Source organism: Sinocyclocheilus rhinocerous, unplaced genomic scaffold (assembly GCF_001515625.1).
Source record: "Sinocyclocheilus rhinocerous isolate Xijiao unplaced genomic scaffold, SAMN03320098_v1.1 scaffold1180, whole genome shotgun sequence".
Classification (NCBI taxonomy): Eukaryota; Metazoa; Chordata; class Actinopteri; order Cypriniformes; family Cyprinidae; genus Sinocyclocheilus; species Sinocyclocheilus rhinocerous.
In genome coordinates, this window is record NW_015665886.1 from 1,188,095 (window position 1) to 1,200,821 (window position 12,727).

The following is a 12,727-nucleotide window of genomic DNA, read 5'->3' on the forward strand; positions in this document are numbered from 1 at the left end:
TTAGTCTTGAATGACTTGTAATAGAAGTAATAAAATCTGCTTTGTTTACAGCAGACTGGCAATTCCAGAGACTAATAGAAAAAGAAAGTAGTGTATTAGTAGACATAGGCAAAGTGCGCAGGTTGTTAGGATTGTGCTGCCTACAGTGTGTGATGCATGGTTTGCATTATATTCATAGGACTTCATCAACATTTTGTAACAGGCTAAATGACCTTCTTATACAGGGTCAATCACACAAAAAGTTAAAGTAATTCTTCATATACAGTATTTCAACAAAATATCATTTAAAAATGAATGAATAGAAATAAAATAAGAGCCAAACAAACAAACGGCCCAGCAAGGGCCAATATTCCTGTCATTAATTTAATTAACAGTTTAGAATATTTTTGTGTGCTTATTGAGGCAGGTTTGTGTCCAGGTGCCACACTGAGGTATTTGTGATGCATTGTGCACACATGAAGCAGAATAGTTTAACAGCTCATTGCTCTCTCAGGTGCTGGTCCTCCATCAGTGCTGAGCTGTACTGTATGTTGTCATACTACTGAATGCACCAGATTACTCAAAATACACATGTAGCCACAGACATGGAGCCCTGCTGCTTCTTGTGGTAGTCAGCTTTTGTGTTTACATGTGTTTCCATAATGTCTGGCGTGATTTATTTTTTTAACAATACAGCAAATCTGACAAATCACTGTGCATTTTGAAGCTTTACAATGTGGCCTTGATTCAACATGCACATTTCCTCAAGGCAAATCTAGCATTTTAATTATACGGTACTAAGCATGTGCTTCATTAGCTATGGTAAGGCAGTTTTCTCTGAAGCCTCAGTACAAATAATGTCCAGATTAGATTCCTTTAAATTATCAGTGCTTACCAAACACTCCAGCAGACGGGCGGGTCGGGCGATGATTATCATCAGCTTTTTAACCAGCTGGGTGACAAATGTCACCTCCCCACTTTCTGAACGCTCATGAGCCTAGCAACAAACAGAAAAAAAAAAACAGATTTGAAATAGCATACTAACATACCAATTACAGTATTCAGTGTGTACTTTTATGAATTGAACACCTTAATGATCTACATTTTTAAAAATGAGCGATACATATTAGATATGAATTCGAGCACACTGGGTGGAATATTATATCCTACAATGTAATGCTTTTAAGTTGACTTTCCGCTTTCACAGTGACGAATGAGTTGGAAGCAATATCATTGGAGATTTTTGACACTCAAAGCACTACAATAAGAGATAGTTGAATGAGGTGTACAAAGAGAGTACATAAAAAGGAAGAGTGTAAAGCAGCAGAAAGGAGAGAGTTCATCAATAGGATAGAGAAGAGCCGTTCAGAGTAGATGGTTAAACAGCCGGCTGACAGTAACAGAGCCATCTCTGACAGACAGCACTGCCACCACAGGGGATGTCTAATCAGCTTCTGAATTATTTATACAGGTAATGAAACCGCCAGTGAATCACACACATTCAGTATAATAAAAGGTCTCTGCACTGAGTAAATACACTATAGACAGACAGAAGTAACAGCAGTGAGAGATACAGGATGAGGGAGGGATCTGGTTTAGCATACCTTAAACTAGATGAAATGAGATACTCTATACTAAGTTATACATAAGGTCAATAAGGTCAAGCATACATAAGGTCAATAGAGGATTCTCAGGATTGCTCTAGGGCCAAACCTCATGGTGACAGCCAGGTCACTTAAGTGACCCGGCCTTGAGATTGGCTCCTGTGGTTTTTAATGATGCAACCATGGGAGACTGAATGATACAGACTGGTCATTTAAAAAGGTAAAACTAGTCTGGCCTTAAGACAAATGTCCAGTTTAATAAATAAAGCCTATAAACAAGGACAAAGACCTTATAGAAAGAAAAACCAAAAGAAAAAAAGAGAAGATGAATGGAACTGTTACTATAACATAATACGAAATAGAGATGCATGATATACCTGTAACCATATCAGTTATAAGCCAATATTAATGATTTTGTGTTAATTTATTGCTATTGGTCAATATTAAATATATATTGGCAGTCATTTAATTGTGCATATTTTTTTTCCAATATAAAATAGTGTAGAACTATAATCAATGTCATGTTATCAAAATTAGTAATATATTGTTGGTATCACCCAGAACGTTAATAACTAAATTCTGTGTTTTAAGTATAGTCATATACTATATTTAAAAATCTTTCAACAATTCACAATTTAAAGTAAACAAGCATATTCTAGTCACAGTCCATGTTTTGAGTGTTAAATTGTCATACCACTGATGTGTCCACAATTCAACAACATAAAACAGCAGCTATCAGACTATGACCTTGACTCAATGCAACTCTGCAAAGTAAAAACAATCAGGAACTCAACTGTTAGATCCACATGGTTTCTGACCGCGCTCTGCTCCCAGCGCTCTAAAACCTGCTGAAGAACCTCCTCTTCCTCCAGCCGCCTCTGCCACGAAACGCAGGACATCCTCTCAGCGAGCGAGGAAGCGTTAAATGGAGAAGTCGGGAATGCTTTTCTGAGCGCACCTGCTGAAGATGCGGTTTAGACCGCGATCCCCGTCTGGCCCACCTGTCACCATCGGCTCCCAAACTAAATCAGCCAATTAGCATGGGCTGGATGATGTCATCCCTACTCGCCTGAATGCCAAGTACGGCTGCGGTGATGCCATGGCGACTGCATGAGATCACGATGTGCACATTTTCGATTCTGGCAGGCAACAGCTACGGGATGGTTATGGACAACCAACCGAAAGAGGGGAAAACCCGACCTGATCCCTCCCTTCCATTCTCACTCCCTCCCTTTCTCTCTCTCCCGCCCCGCACCCTCCTCTTGGGTGCCTGGGATACTCATCCGTCACCAGTGGTGGTTACTGGAGTGTGAAATTAAAATCAGGAAGGTGCTGCACCCCCCCCCATTCCAACCCTACACAACAAACACACACTCTGGTACATTCCTACACACACATGATTTGTGGATTTGGAATGGGACCTCTGGGAGTCATAAAGCTGCCCCTGTGGCACTGTGACCGAGCTAATCAAGACATCAGCGACCTGTATCCTGACTAATGCAGATGTGACAGGTGACCACAGACCCAATAGAAGAAAGAACGATCATCAGGGAACCAAATTCACATGAGATAGAGCTGTTTATGACAGCCCAGCTGTCTAGAGATGACCTTTGCCCTGATGTGATGACATCACCACTTTGGCAGACATGGATTTATGTTTAGGGATCCACAAGAAAGACCTTGCATGACAAGGAGTCAATACCCTTGCTGACAACTTCTTACATACTCTCCACATCTTTGCATACTCACATCTTGGTGTAGCTTCTCCAGGTTCTCCTGTAGTTCATAGAAGTAGCGTGAGGTGATGAGACCCTCACGGGATTTGTCCAGGCAGTCCCGAGCCAATTCTATGACCTGGTGGTGGATGAAGCTCAGGACCCCGTCAGCTAAAGGCATGACTTTGTCAGGAGCTGAGGAGGATATGAAATCAGCCAGCCTTTCCTCCATCTGAGCAGTAGCCTGTGGGACAGAAGGGTCCTGGTAAGGGCTAGGTTGAAACAAAGGCCAAGCCATGGAGAAACAGAGACATCCAGCCACCCACAATTTGTTACTGCACATTTTTTCAAAAAACACTTTATTGTTAGTTTCATTTTATTTATTTTTGTTGTTCTTGCACCAAAACAGCATACTTCTGTTTATAAAGACCACTCACCCACTTTTGTTACAAATAAAATTAAAGAAAATAAGTCTATTTTTTTAAATATTATGCTTATAGGCATAATAGGAAAAAAAGTGTGTATTATTATTTTTTTTTACAGATAGCAAACAACAGACTGATTTATTTATTATTTCTATTATTTATTTATTGTCTGTATACATTAATGCTAATTAGTGTCTTGCTGTTTTTATTTATTTTAATTAATGTTAAACACGGTTTATTTATTATTTAATATGTATATTAATTAATATGTATATTATATATTTATATATGTATATTACATATTTAATATGTATATTAATTAATTAATATGACTTTTTTCTCTTTCTCCTCTGTCGCTATGTGTATCAATGCTCTGGCAATGCAACGTGAAAAAAAAGGCAGTGCTCATATCCAATATTCTTTTGTTGTGCAAGTTCATCAGCTTTAGACCTCACCTTAGGGAAACGCTCCTTGTAGACATGGTTCATCATGACGATCTCATGGTCAAATGAAATGGGTGAGCGTCCAGGGCTGAAGAAGAGAATACAGAAACAAAAATAAGTGAAGAAAGAAATCAAAAAATGGGACTTAACCGTTTTTCTTTTTTTTTAAATAATCATTTATTTTCAACACTAATGTCCCTCTGCCTTCTTGCAGATGTTGTTTGGTGGCCTATACCTGTAATCTAACGTGGATGATAGACTGGAGCACCTGTATTTTCTGACATATCCAACCTCATTCATGTCAAAGTAGTATCTTCAATCAGAGACGCTCCACAGGGAATACTGAGACGCACAGCTTGTGTAGATAAGCGAGTATGTGTGCGTTTCAGTCAGGGCCACCGATTACAGATGCAGCTGGGACCGCATGAGTCACTCCTGTTAGTAAAGGTAAGCTGGTCATGTGACCTCGAGGATGAGGTAATGCTATAAGTCATCAATCGAAGGCTTATGCTCCATATTAGACCTCCTGATTGAATGAAAACTAACCTTAGCACATCTGATCAACCTCCAGGGTGCTGTTGAGAAATGTGCCGACACACACTTACACACTAAATTGGCTCATCTACAGGCATGTCAGTAACAATAAGCAACGGGGAGAAATATTCTAGTCAAATCTTCAACTTACTTGAGAGCCATTTCAATCAAAAATTACGATCCGACCATGGCTGCGGTAAAGGTTAACTCTGACAGAGATTGATTCGTAGCCGAAGGGAGCTGCATTAACAATCACACAGAGAATATTTCTCCTGCTGAGTGAAGGTAGAGAGAAAAGACAAGGGAAAATAAAAAAATAAAATGCCTTAGAGCGATCCTCTACTTTTATTAAATAAGGAATTTAGTGTGTGCAAAGAATCAATGTGAACCTCCTGCGGCACAATAACATTCTGCATTTAGACAGATGATAATTAGTGAATGTAATTATTTTTCTCTGATGGACGCAGAAATGTCCTTGCAGCCCCAAAAATCATCATGTTTTTGAGAAATGACCTTGTAAAAAGATTCTCATTATAATTTTAAACCAAATGGATTTAATTGAAGTAGATGTTCTGTTCAGGATCATTCAGGAAATAACAGAGGGAAGGACAGCTATTCATATGTGACTTGTTATGGGACAAAACCATAAAGACTGCTCACTTATTTTAGAAAGTATAAAAAGAGAAATAGAGGAATAAAAGGAGAGGAATATATTTAAACACATTCCCAACTCTAAGTATGAAACTTTGACATACCTACACAATCTGATGATTGTGACTTGTACTCACAATTCTGACTTTTTTTTCTTCTCGCAATTGTGAGCTCAGCTTACATCTCACAATTCTGTCTTTTTTCTTCTTCTCAGAATTACATGATACAAACGTGCAATTCTGGCATTTTTTTTCTCAGAATTGAGAGTTATAACCTGGCAGTTGCAAGTTATAAAGTCAGTATTGCATGATATAAACTCACATTTGTGTGAAAAAAACTCAGAATTGCAAGTTTATATCTTGCAAATGCGAGTTAAGTCAGAATTGTGAGATAAAAACTCACAATTCTGAGAACATAAGGGTCTTTTTTCCCCCTCAGACTTGGACTTCATAGCTCACAATTTTGAGTTTATATCTCCCAATTCTGAGAAAAAAAGTCAGAATTGCGTGAAAAAAAGTTAGAATTGCAAGAAACAAACTCGCATTTGCGAGGAAAAAGGTTCATAACTCACAATTGTGAGTTTATATCATGTAGTTCTGAGAAACAAGTCAGAATTGCAAGTTTGTATTATGCAATTCTGAGAGAAAAAAGTCAAAATTGTGAGCTAAAAAGTCTCAATTACCTTTTTTTAATTGTTTATTCAGTGGCGGAAATGGGCTTTCATAGATAGCTGTGCTCTTACATTTCCAAGGAATTTGGACTTTTTTGTGTCCAAATATGCCCATGTCCTAATATACTGTAAACAATAAGCAGTCTATAAAATGTCAAATGTAATATGTTTGAACATTCAGCATTCCTAAAACCGGAAGCAGACAACATCCAATTTTTCATTTCAATTTTTGAAAGGAGTATGCTACACCCACCAAGGCTGCAGTTTTTGATCAATAATAGTAAAAAAAAAAAAAACATTGTGAAATTTTACAACAATTTATTTAAAAGCGTTTATTTAAAATATAAATCTTCTGTAGCACAGTAGTGCATTATGTCCGTATTCTATTCATACACATACATACAGAACATACTTTATTTTATTTTTTTATCAAATAAAGTATTTGTAAAGTATTTTGTCACAGGAAACAGCCTGGTATTTTGTCACTTACATCATCATGTTTAGGATATAATAAGGGAATAAAGACTGTAACCTCCAAAAGCACCCACAACATCATAGTGTTGAGAGAGTTGAGTGTTGAGATAGACAAAAGATAGACAAAAGGCAAACAAAGGAAGGGACTGCCAGAGAGAGAGAGAGAGGAGGGGAAGAGAGTGTGTAAAATGTGTCACAGTTGAGCACAGAAATAACCTCTAAATCCCTCCGAGGAGCTGGAAACCAGGGAAATCAGCTAGTTAATTGGCCGTGACAGAGTGGTCTGCACTAACACAAACACACAATTGGATGACATCACCAACAAAGCCACATACACCATCATAGTCATTTTATATTATGTGAAAGTGTAATCAAAATTAATGTTAATTTCAAGAAGAAAAAAAAGCCAGTAGAAATGTATTCTGTCACTGAGGTATTTATTAAAATAATATTCTAATCTCCAGCTACTGCTACAAAATCACTTGACATATGGATGATGGATGGTGACCACTGTACGTTGAGCTCATTACTCCTCGAGTATGTGTTTGAGTGAGTTAAAAGATGGAAAGAATAAGAATGATGGAGAACCGTGTATGACCACGGCATGAAGAAGCGTCCCTGTCAATTCTCTCTGCACGTCTGCTGTCCGGGGCATGATATTAGCATAATATTGCTCCATTTCCTCATCTCTAATTAACCAGTTCTAGCTCTGACTGCAAATCCCCTCTACCTCCCCCTCCGTCCAGTCGTTTCATCCTTCTCTCCCTTCTTTCAACAGTAGAAATGGATAATCCTGGGAAGCTGTAATCTGTAAGATGTGGCAACAGCAAACCTCTCTACCTCATCCAATATTTATGGATATAATTCTGGAGTTCTGAACCCCCTGCTGAGTGTGTCTAGATACTAAAAGAGGCAAGGCCAGTGTTTTCTGAATAAGTCATCTTAACTGAAAAAGAGAAAGAGCCAGAGGGGAAAGAAAGAGAGGAAGAGAGATGTGTTTACAGATAAGAAGCTCATGAAGGAGGTCTCTTTTAGAGCGTTGAGGAAGAAATGATTTAGTCTGTCAAGTCCTGGGCAGAAGTGTGAGTGACTACTAGAGTAATCATACAACTCTTTTGCAGAGAAAGACAGTGGATAAGAAGAACCCAGGTCTCACATAAAAATCAAAAGAAAAAATATATACAGATTTTACATTTCACAAAGATTTTGAAGCCTATTGTAGGACCATTCAGATTTTATTTATGTATTTATTTTGGATAGTGTGACATATTTCTTGGATATTATTTTCATTACAAATATGCACATTTCCCCTCTATCACTCACATGATGAATTTAGACATTTAACTTCTGAGTTTTTTTTTTTGTTGTAATTTGCATTATCCGTAGTGATTCTCATTCTCTCAATATTGTAGTACAGTTTTTTTTTTTTTTTAAATCACAGCATTAAAGTAGAATTTAATTAAATCAGAATAAAGGCAGTACATTTGGACATTTAACCTTTTTTTTATAATTTTCATTGTTCTCTGTGCTTTTTCTTATTATTGTAAAGTTTTCTCTTTTTAATCACAGAACTAAAGTAGCAGGAATTCTTCAGAAATTTAGTATTAAATGAGAGTATAGGCAGTACAATAAATACTACCTTTTAAAAATATGTAATTTTAAAACTTGTATACGTATATAAGTTTATTTTAAATTCAATAATTACAGATTTTTGATTTTTGCTTTAAATTAATGAAAACTGGTGGACTTAATTCATTAAATTCCTTTCACAATGGAAAAATGGAAAATAGATTTCTCATGAAAACAAAAAGTTATTTCGTTTTTTTTATTTTGGGGTGAAATATTTCATTCAGAAACATGGCTTTTCATATCACTGCTATGCTGATGACACTCAACTCTACCTCTCATTCCATCCTGATGATCCGACAATAGCTGCTTGCATCTCAGCATGTCTAACAGACATTTCTTGTTGGATGACGGACCATCACCTTAGGCTAACCGAGACTTGTCATTTGCACTTACATATTGTTGCTCTTTTGTTAGTTTTGACTGCTTTTATTGTCCTCATTTGTAAGTCGCTTTGGATAAAATCGTCTGCTAAATGACTAAAATAAATAAATACAAAAATATGACTTGGACACATTGACAGGCAGAGAGAAGCATTAAGAAAGTGTGAAGACAGAGGAGTGAAGAGGCATCAATGTGAAGGGCACAAAGGCTGAATAGCATGTCTGCTACCTTGGAGGAGTCAGGAGTCTAGAGAATGAGGTGTGGCAGTTTCCTGTCAGAGCTCAAGATTTGGCCTTTAAAAGTGAATGAGTGAGAGCCTGAGGGCCCAGCTGACATCACAAACTCACAACACCATGTTCACTTGAAGGGCAACGTTTGATTGCTGCGAAATGGGAATCTGTAAGTGTTAGTACCTGAGACTGCGGGAGCGCGGCCGCATGGCTGGAGATCTTCTCCCATCCTCGTCCGTGATATTCTCCGAGCTGAAGTGTTTGGTGAGGAAATGCAGCTCATCTGCAGTGGGCTGGAAGGGCAACTGGTGCAGCTTCTCCTGAGATGAACATGATGACTGTGAGAAGCAGAGAGGGAGGGATTACAAGGATAGAAGGCATTGCATAGGCTGCCCTGACTGCCAATCAACTGCCTTTGTTGGCATAATGTTGTTGATTGTTATTGTTGTTGATTGTTAATTTGAATCTTGGCAGGACATTTTTCCTCAAAACATTCAGGCCAAATGGAAAAAAATATTGAGAATACAACTTAAAAATTTGCAGTAATATAGCTTTTTTTAAATAACCAACTAAGAAAATGTTAGGTTATATTACAACTAAGTTACTAATTATATTGAGGGAATTATATTCTAAAGGAAATTAAGCCTAATTTTAAGACCATTAAGCCTTTCTGCATTGTGACATTATTTAACTTCTTATTACTTTAATACCAAAAGAAAAAAAGCATTCTCATTACTATAAAACATAATGATAATTGCCATTAAAATAATGTCACACTGTAAAAAAAATCTTAATGACCCTAACAATAAGCTTTATTTCCATTATGATATCATTTCTTATTTCTTGACATTTCCTAAGAGTTTTTGTGAGCTGCACCCAGTTAAAAAAAAAAGACATTTGTTCTTAATCAGTAGCTTTCCCCCCTTGTGTTTACAGTTGAATAAAAGCTCTGCAGCCTTTAGAATATAAATTTGGCCTAAACAAGAAAATGTCTTTTTATCTTTCTGCAGAGACTTTAATGGGGCTTGTGCGGTTTTGAACCGATTCCCCAATGAAAGCAACAGCCAGACTGAGTTACAGTCAATTTTCAGGGACAGAACTCTTTTGAAGTGAATGCACTGATATGAAGCCACTGGCTTCACTTTAGGCTAAAGGGAGCTGCTTTGTACCTAGAGTTTATCCCACTGTAGAGTCAATAGGATAAACCTTCTGGGAATGTTAAGGCTTGGGATCAAATGCAATACCAAACAGACATGCATATATCTGAGGGTTGATACAACACAGAGGGACTACAGAAAGAACATGAGCACAAACACACACAGACACTCACCGAGACTGTTGAGCTCGGGGTGTTGGTTCCATAGCCAGAGGAGGGCAGAGAGGCAAGAGACCAGCGACGACCATCCGTCCTAAAAGTGTGGATATCGGGAAAATGAAAATCTGTTTTTTTTTTAATTACTGCTGATATACTTCAAAGTAATAAGGACCAGCAGAAATAAGCAGCACTAAAGAGCTTTCAGACGAGCAATGGTAAAATATCACACAATCAAAGCAGAATAAAGCACCACAGATTAAAATGTCCACATTAACTGACATTTGAACAATAAACAATAACGATGATTATTGCATTCAACTGTGCAGCTCAATAAGGCTTGCATACAAGAGCCATAAGCATTTGTGCTAATGGCTACGCTGCCCGGACAGGAACTTATGTGTACTTTTATTGCAGATACACATATGAAGCCTTGTCATGCAAATAGCACAGTGTGAATTCAATGGCTTGATGGCTTTAATCACACAACAGCAATACGTTCACTTATCACTCAAACACATGAACCAATGATGACTGACATTAGGAATTTAACAGACTGTCAGCATCCCTTTACTTTGACAAAATAAGGAACTTTAATCGGTTTGACCCCTGACTGCAATGTGCATTGTGCAAAACACACAAAAGACTGCAAGGATTTGAATAACAAATTACAAACAAGCAAACAAGCAAATAAACACAAGTGTTCAAAATTTGGTGTCTGGAAGATTTTTTGAAAGAAATTAATACTTTTATTCAGCAAGGGTGCATCAAATTGATTAAAAGTGAATGCAAAGACATTTTTAATGTTACAAAATTTTTCTATTTCGAAGAAATGCTGTTATTTTGGAATTTTTTAACCATCAAAGAATTAAAAAATGATCTGTTTCCACAAAACTATTAAGCAGCACAACTTTTCACAACACTGATAATAATAACAAATGTTTAGTGACCAGTAAATCAGCATATCTGAATGAATTCTGAAGGATTATGCGACACTGGAGACTGGAGTAATGACTGCTGAAGACTCAGCTATCAAAGGAATAAATTATATTTTGAAATATATTTAAATATAAAACAGTTATTTTAAGGTCTATAATGTTACAAGTACAATACATTTCAAAATATTACTAGTTGTACTATATTTTTGATTAAATAAATGCAGCCTTGGTGAGCATAAGCGAGTTCTTTCAAAAACATTAAAAAATGTATCAAAACCAAACTTTTGATTGGTAGTGTGCATAATCATAAATCGTTCTGATGAAAAAATATTCCACAAGAAAACCTGCATCCAAAATGTTGCCATATTTTTTACTTAAAAGTATAAAGTATTTACTTTAGTTATTTTGGTGAAAAATAAAATGATTTATGCAAAGCACAGAAGTCTGTGGAATATTTTTGAAGATTAAATATCAGTTCTAAGCACACAGTCAAGCTGTTTGTATCCAGCCAGCTGAACGAGGTGGGATGATTAATAATTTATCATTCCGAATCTGATACATAAATGAAGTTGTCAGAGATGTTTTTAAACAGATCTGACTGTCAGCTCTAATGAAATGGAAACATGATGGTTTTTGTAAACAGCCATGCTGGAAGCACACACAGGAAATGATGTTGTAAAGGAAGCAGGCGATTATTACCTGTCAGGCCTGTGTCCATGGCTGTATGGAAGAAAGTAAAGCATTAAAAAGTGATGCTGTGAGGGCATCTATGTGTGTGTGTATGCACTGATCTAATGTATCTCTCACTATGACCTTCACAAACTAGAAGTTTCAGCTCTTGCTCACGCTGAACGCAGAATTTATATACACCCGAACTGGATTCTTATTTCTAAAACCACTTGCATTATTAGAGTGCTGTACTGTGTCCATTAGGTGGCACTGTTGGTCCATGAGCATTTTGGACTGGATGACTCAATGGTCTTGCTCTATGGCTGACATTCAAACGAATCCTTTTAATTAAGCCTGGGGTCATCAGCTCTGTGTGTTCTCTCCCAGTTGTTAAAGCATTACCATCTTTTGCTGCTCAATTACCAATTCAGATTCACTCATTAACATTCTTGGTGTCATTATTCAGAGCTACAGTGAAGGATTATGGGATATTACAAATTAATTGAAAGTGGGGTGCTTAATAACCAGCAGATGAGAAGCAAACGATGACAACAATATTTGCAAGAAGAGCGAAGAGATATTACTTGCTCAAACTTTAATTTGGAAACATTTTAAGACTGTAGAAAGTTATATTAAAACTCATTCCCAGAATGTGGAGTATTTTATGATTAAATGTTTTGAACTATAAGATTCTGATAAAGTGTGAGAGATCGACCTTTGACCTGTGATGTCACTCACCTGCGAGCTGGCACAAAAGAGAAGTGGGCCGCAGTGTTTGGAGAGAAATTACGTGGGCTGTCCAAAGGGCTGCTTCCTGAAAGAGACCAAAAATGTGACATTTAGTGAATTATTCGCAACAATCAAGTTCAACTGCCCACTATCAGGTCAGGCTGGTACAAATGATTGTCGAAATAAGCACAGACTTCATACTTCAGGCTACCAGGAGACACATTATGCCCGTCATAAGTAAACGCAATTGCCCTAAGGTTCTTACCTCTTCTATCCTGCTGATCTTTCCCATTTATTTTATTCATCAAAGCCCTTTTAAGATAACAAAACCCTTTAGAAGAGTG

At 37.1% G+C, this 12,727-nt stretch overlaps 1 protein-coding gene across 3 annotated transcripts in view; it reads right to left on the reverse strand.

Annotated features, from left to right (window-relative positions):
• The window catches only part of LOC107731627 (microtubule-associated serine/threonine-protein kinase 2-like), a 31,710-nt gene extending 19,186 nt beyond the window's left edge, over positions 1-12,524 (reverse strand). The window contains exons 1-7 of one of the 3 annotated variants that reach the window (XM_016542754.1): positions 12,393-12,524; positions 11,685-11,705; positions 10,066-10,144; positions 8,919-9,055; positions 4,179-4,254; positions 3,333-3,542; positions 875-976 (exon numbers count right to left, since the gene is read on the reverse strand). In XM_016542754.1, coding sequence (XP_016398240.1) covers positions 875-976; positions 3,333-3,542; positions 4,179-4,254; positions 8,919-9,055; positions 10,066-10,144; positions 11,685-11,705; positions 12,393-12,493 — 726 coding nt within the window. In that variant the 5' untranslated portion in view covers positions 12,494-12,524. Of the gene's footprint in view, positions 1-874; positions 977-3,332; positions 3,543-4,178; positions 4,255-8,918; positions 9,074-10,065; positions 10,145-11,684; positions 11,706-12,392 lie in introns of all 3 variants that reach the window. The other 2 variants (XM_016542752.1, XM_016542755.1) reach the window with 2 other exon arrangements.
• Positions 12,525-12,727: the final 203 nt, after the last annotated feature.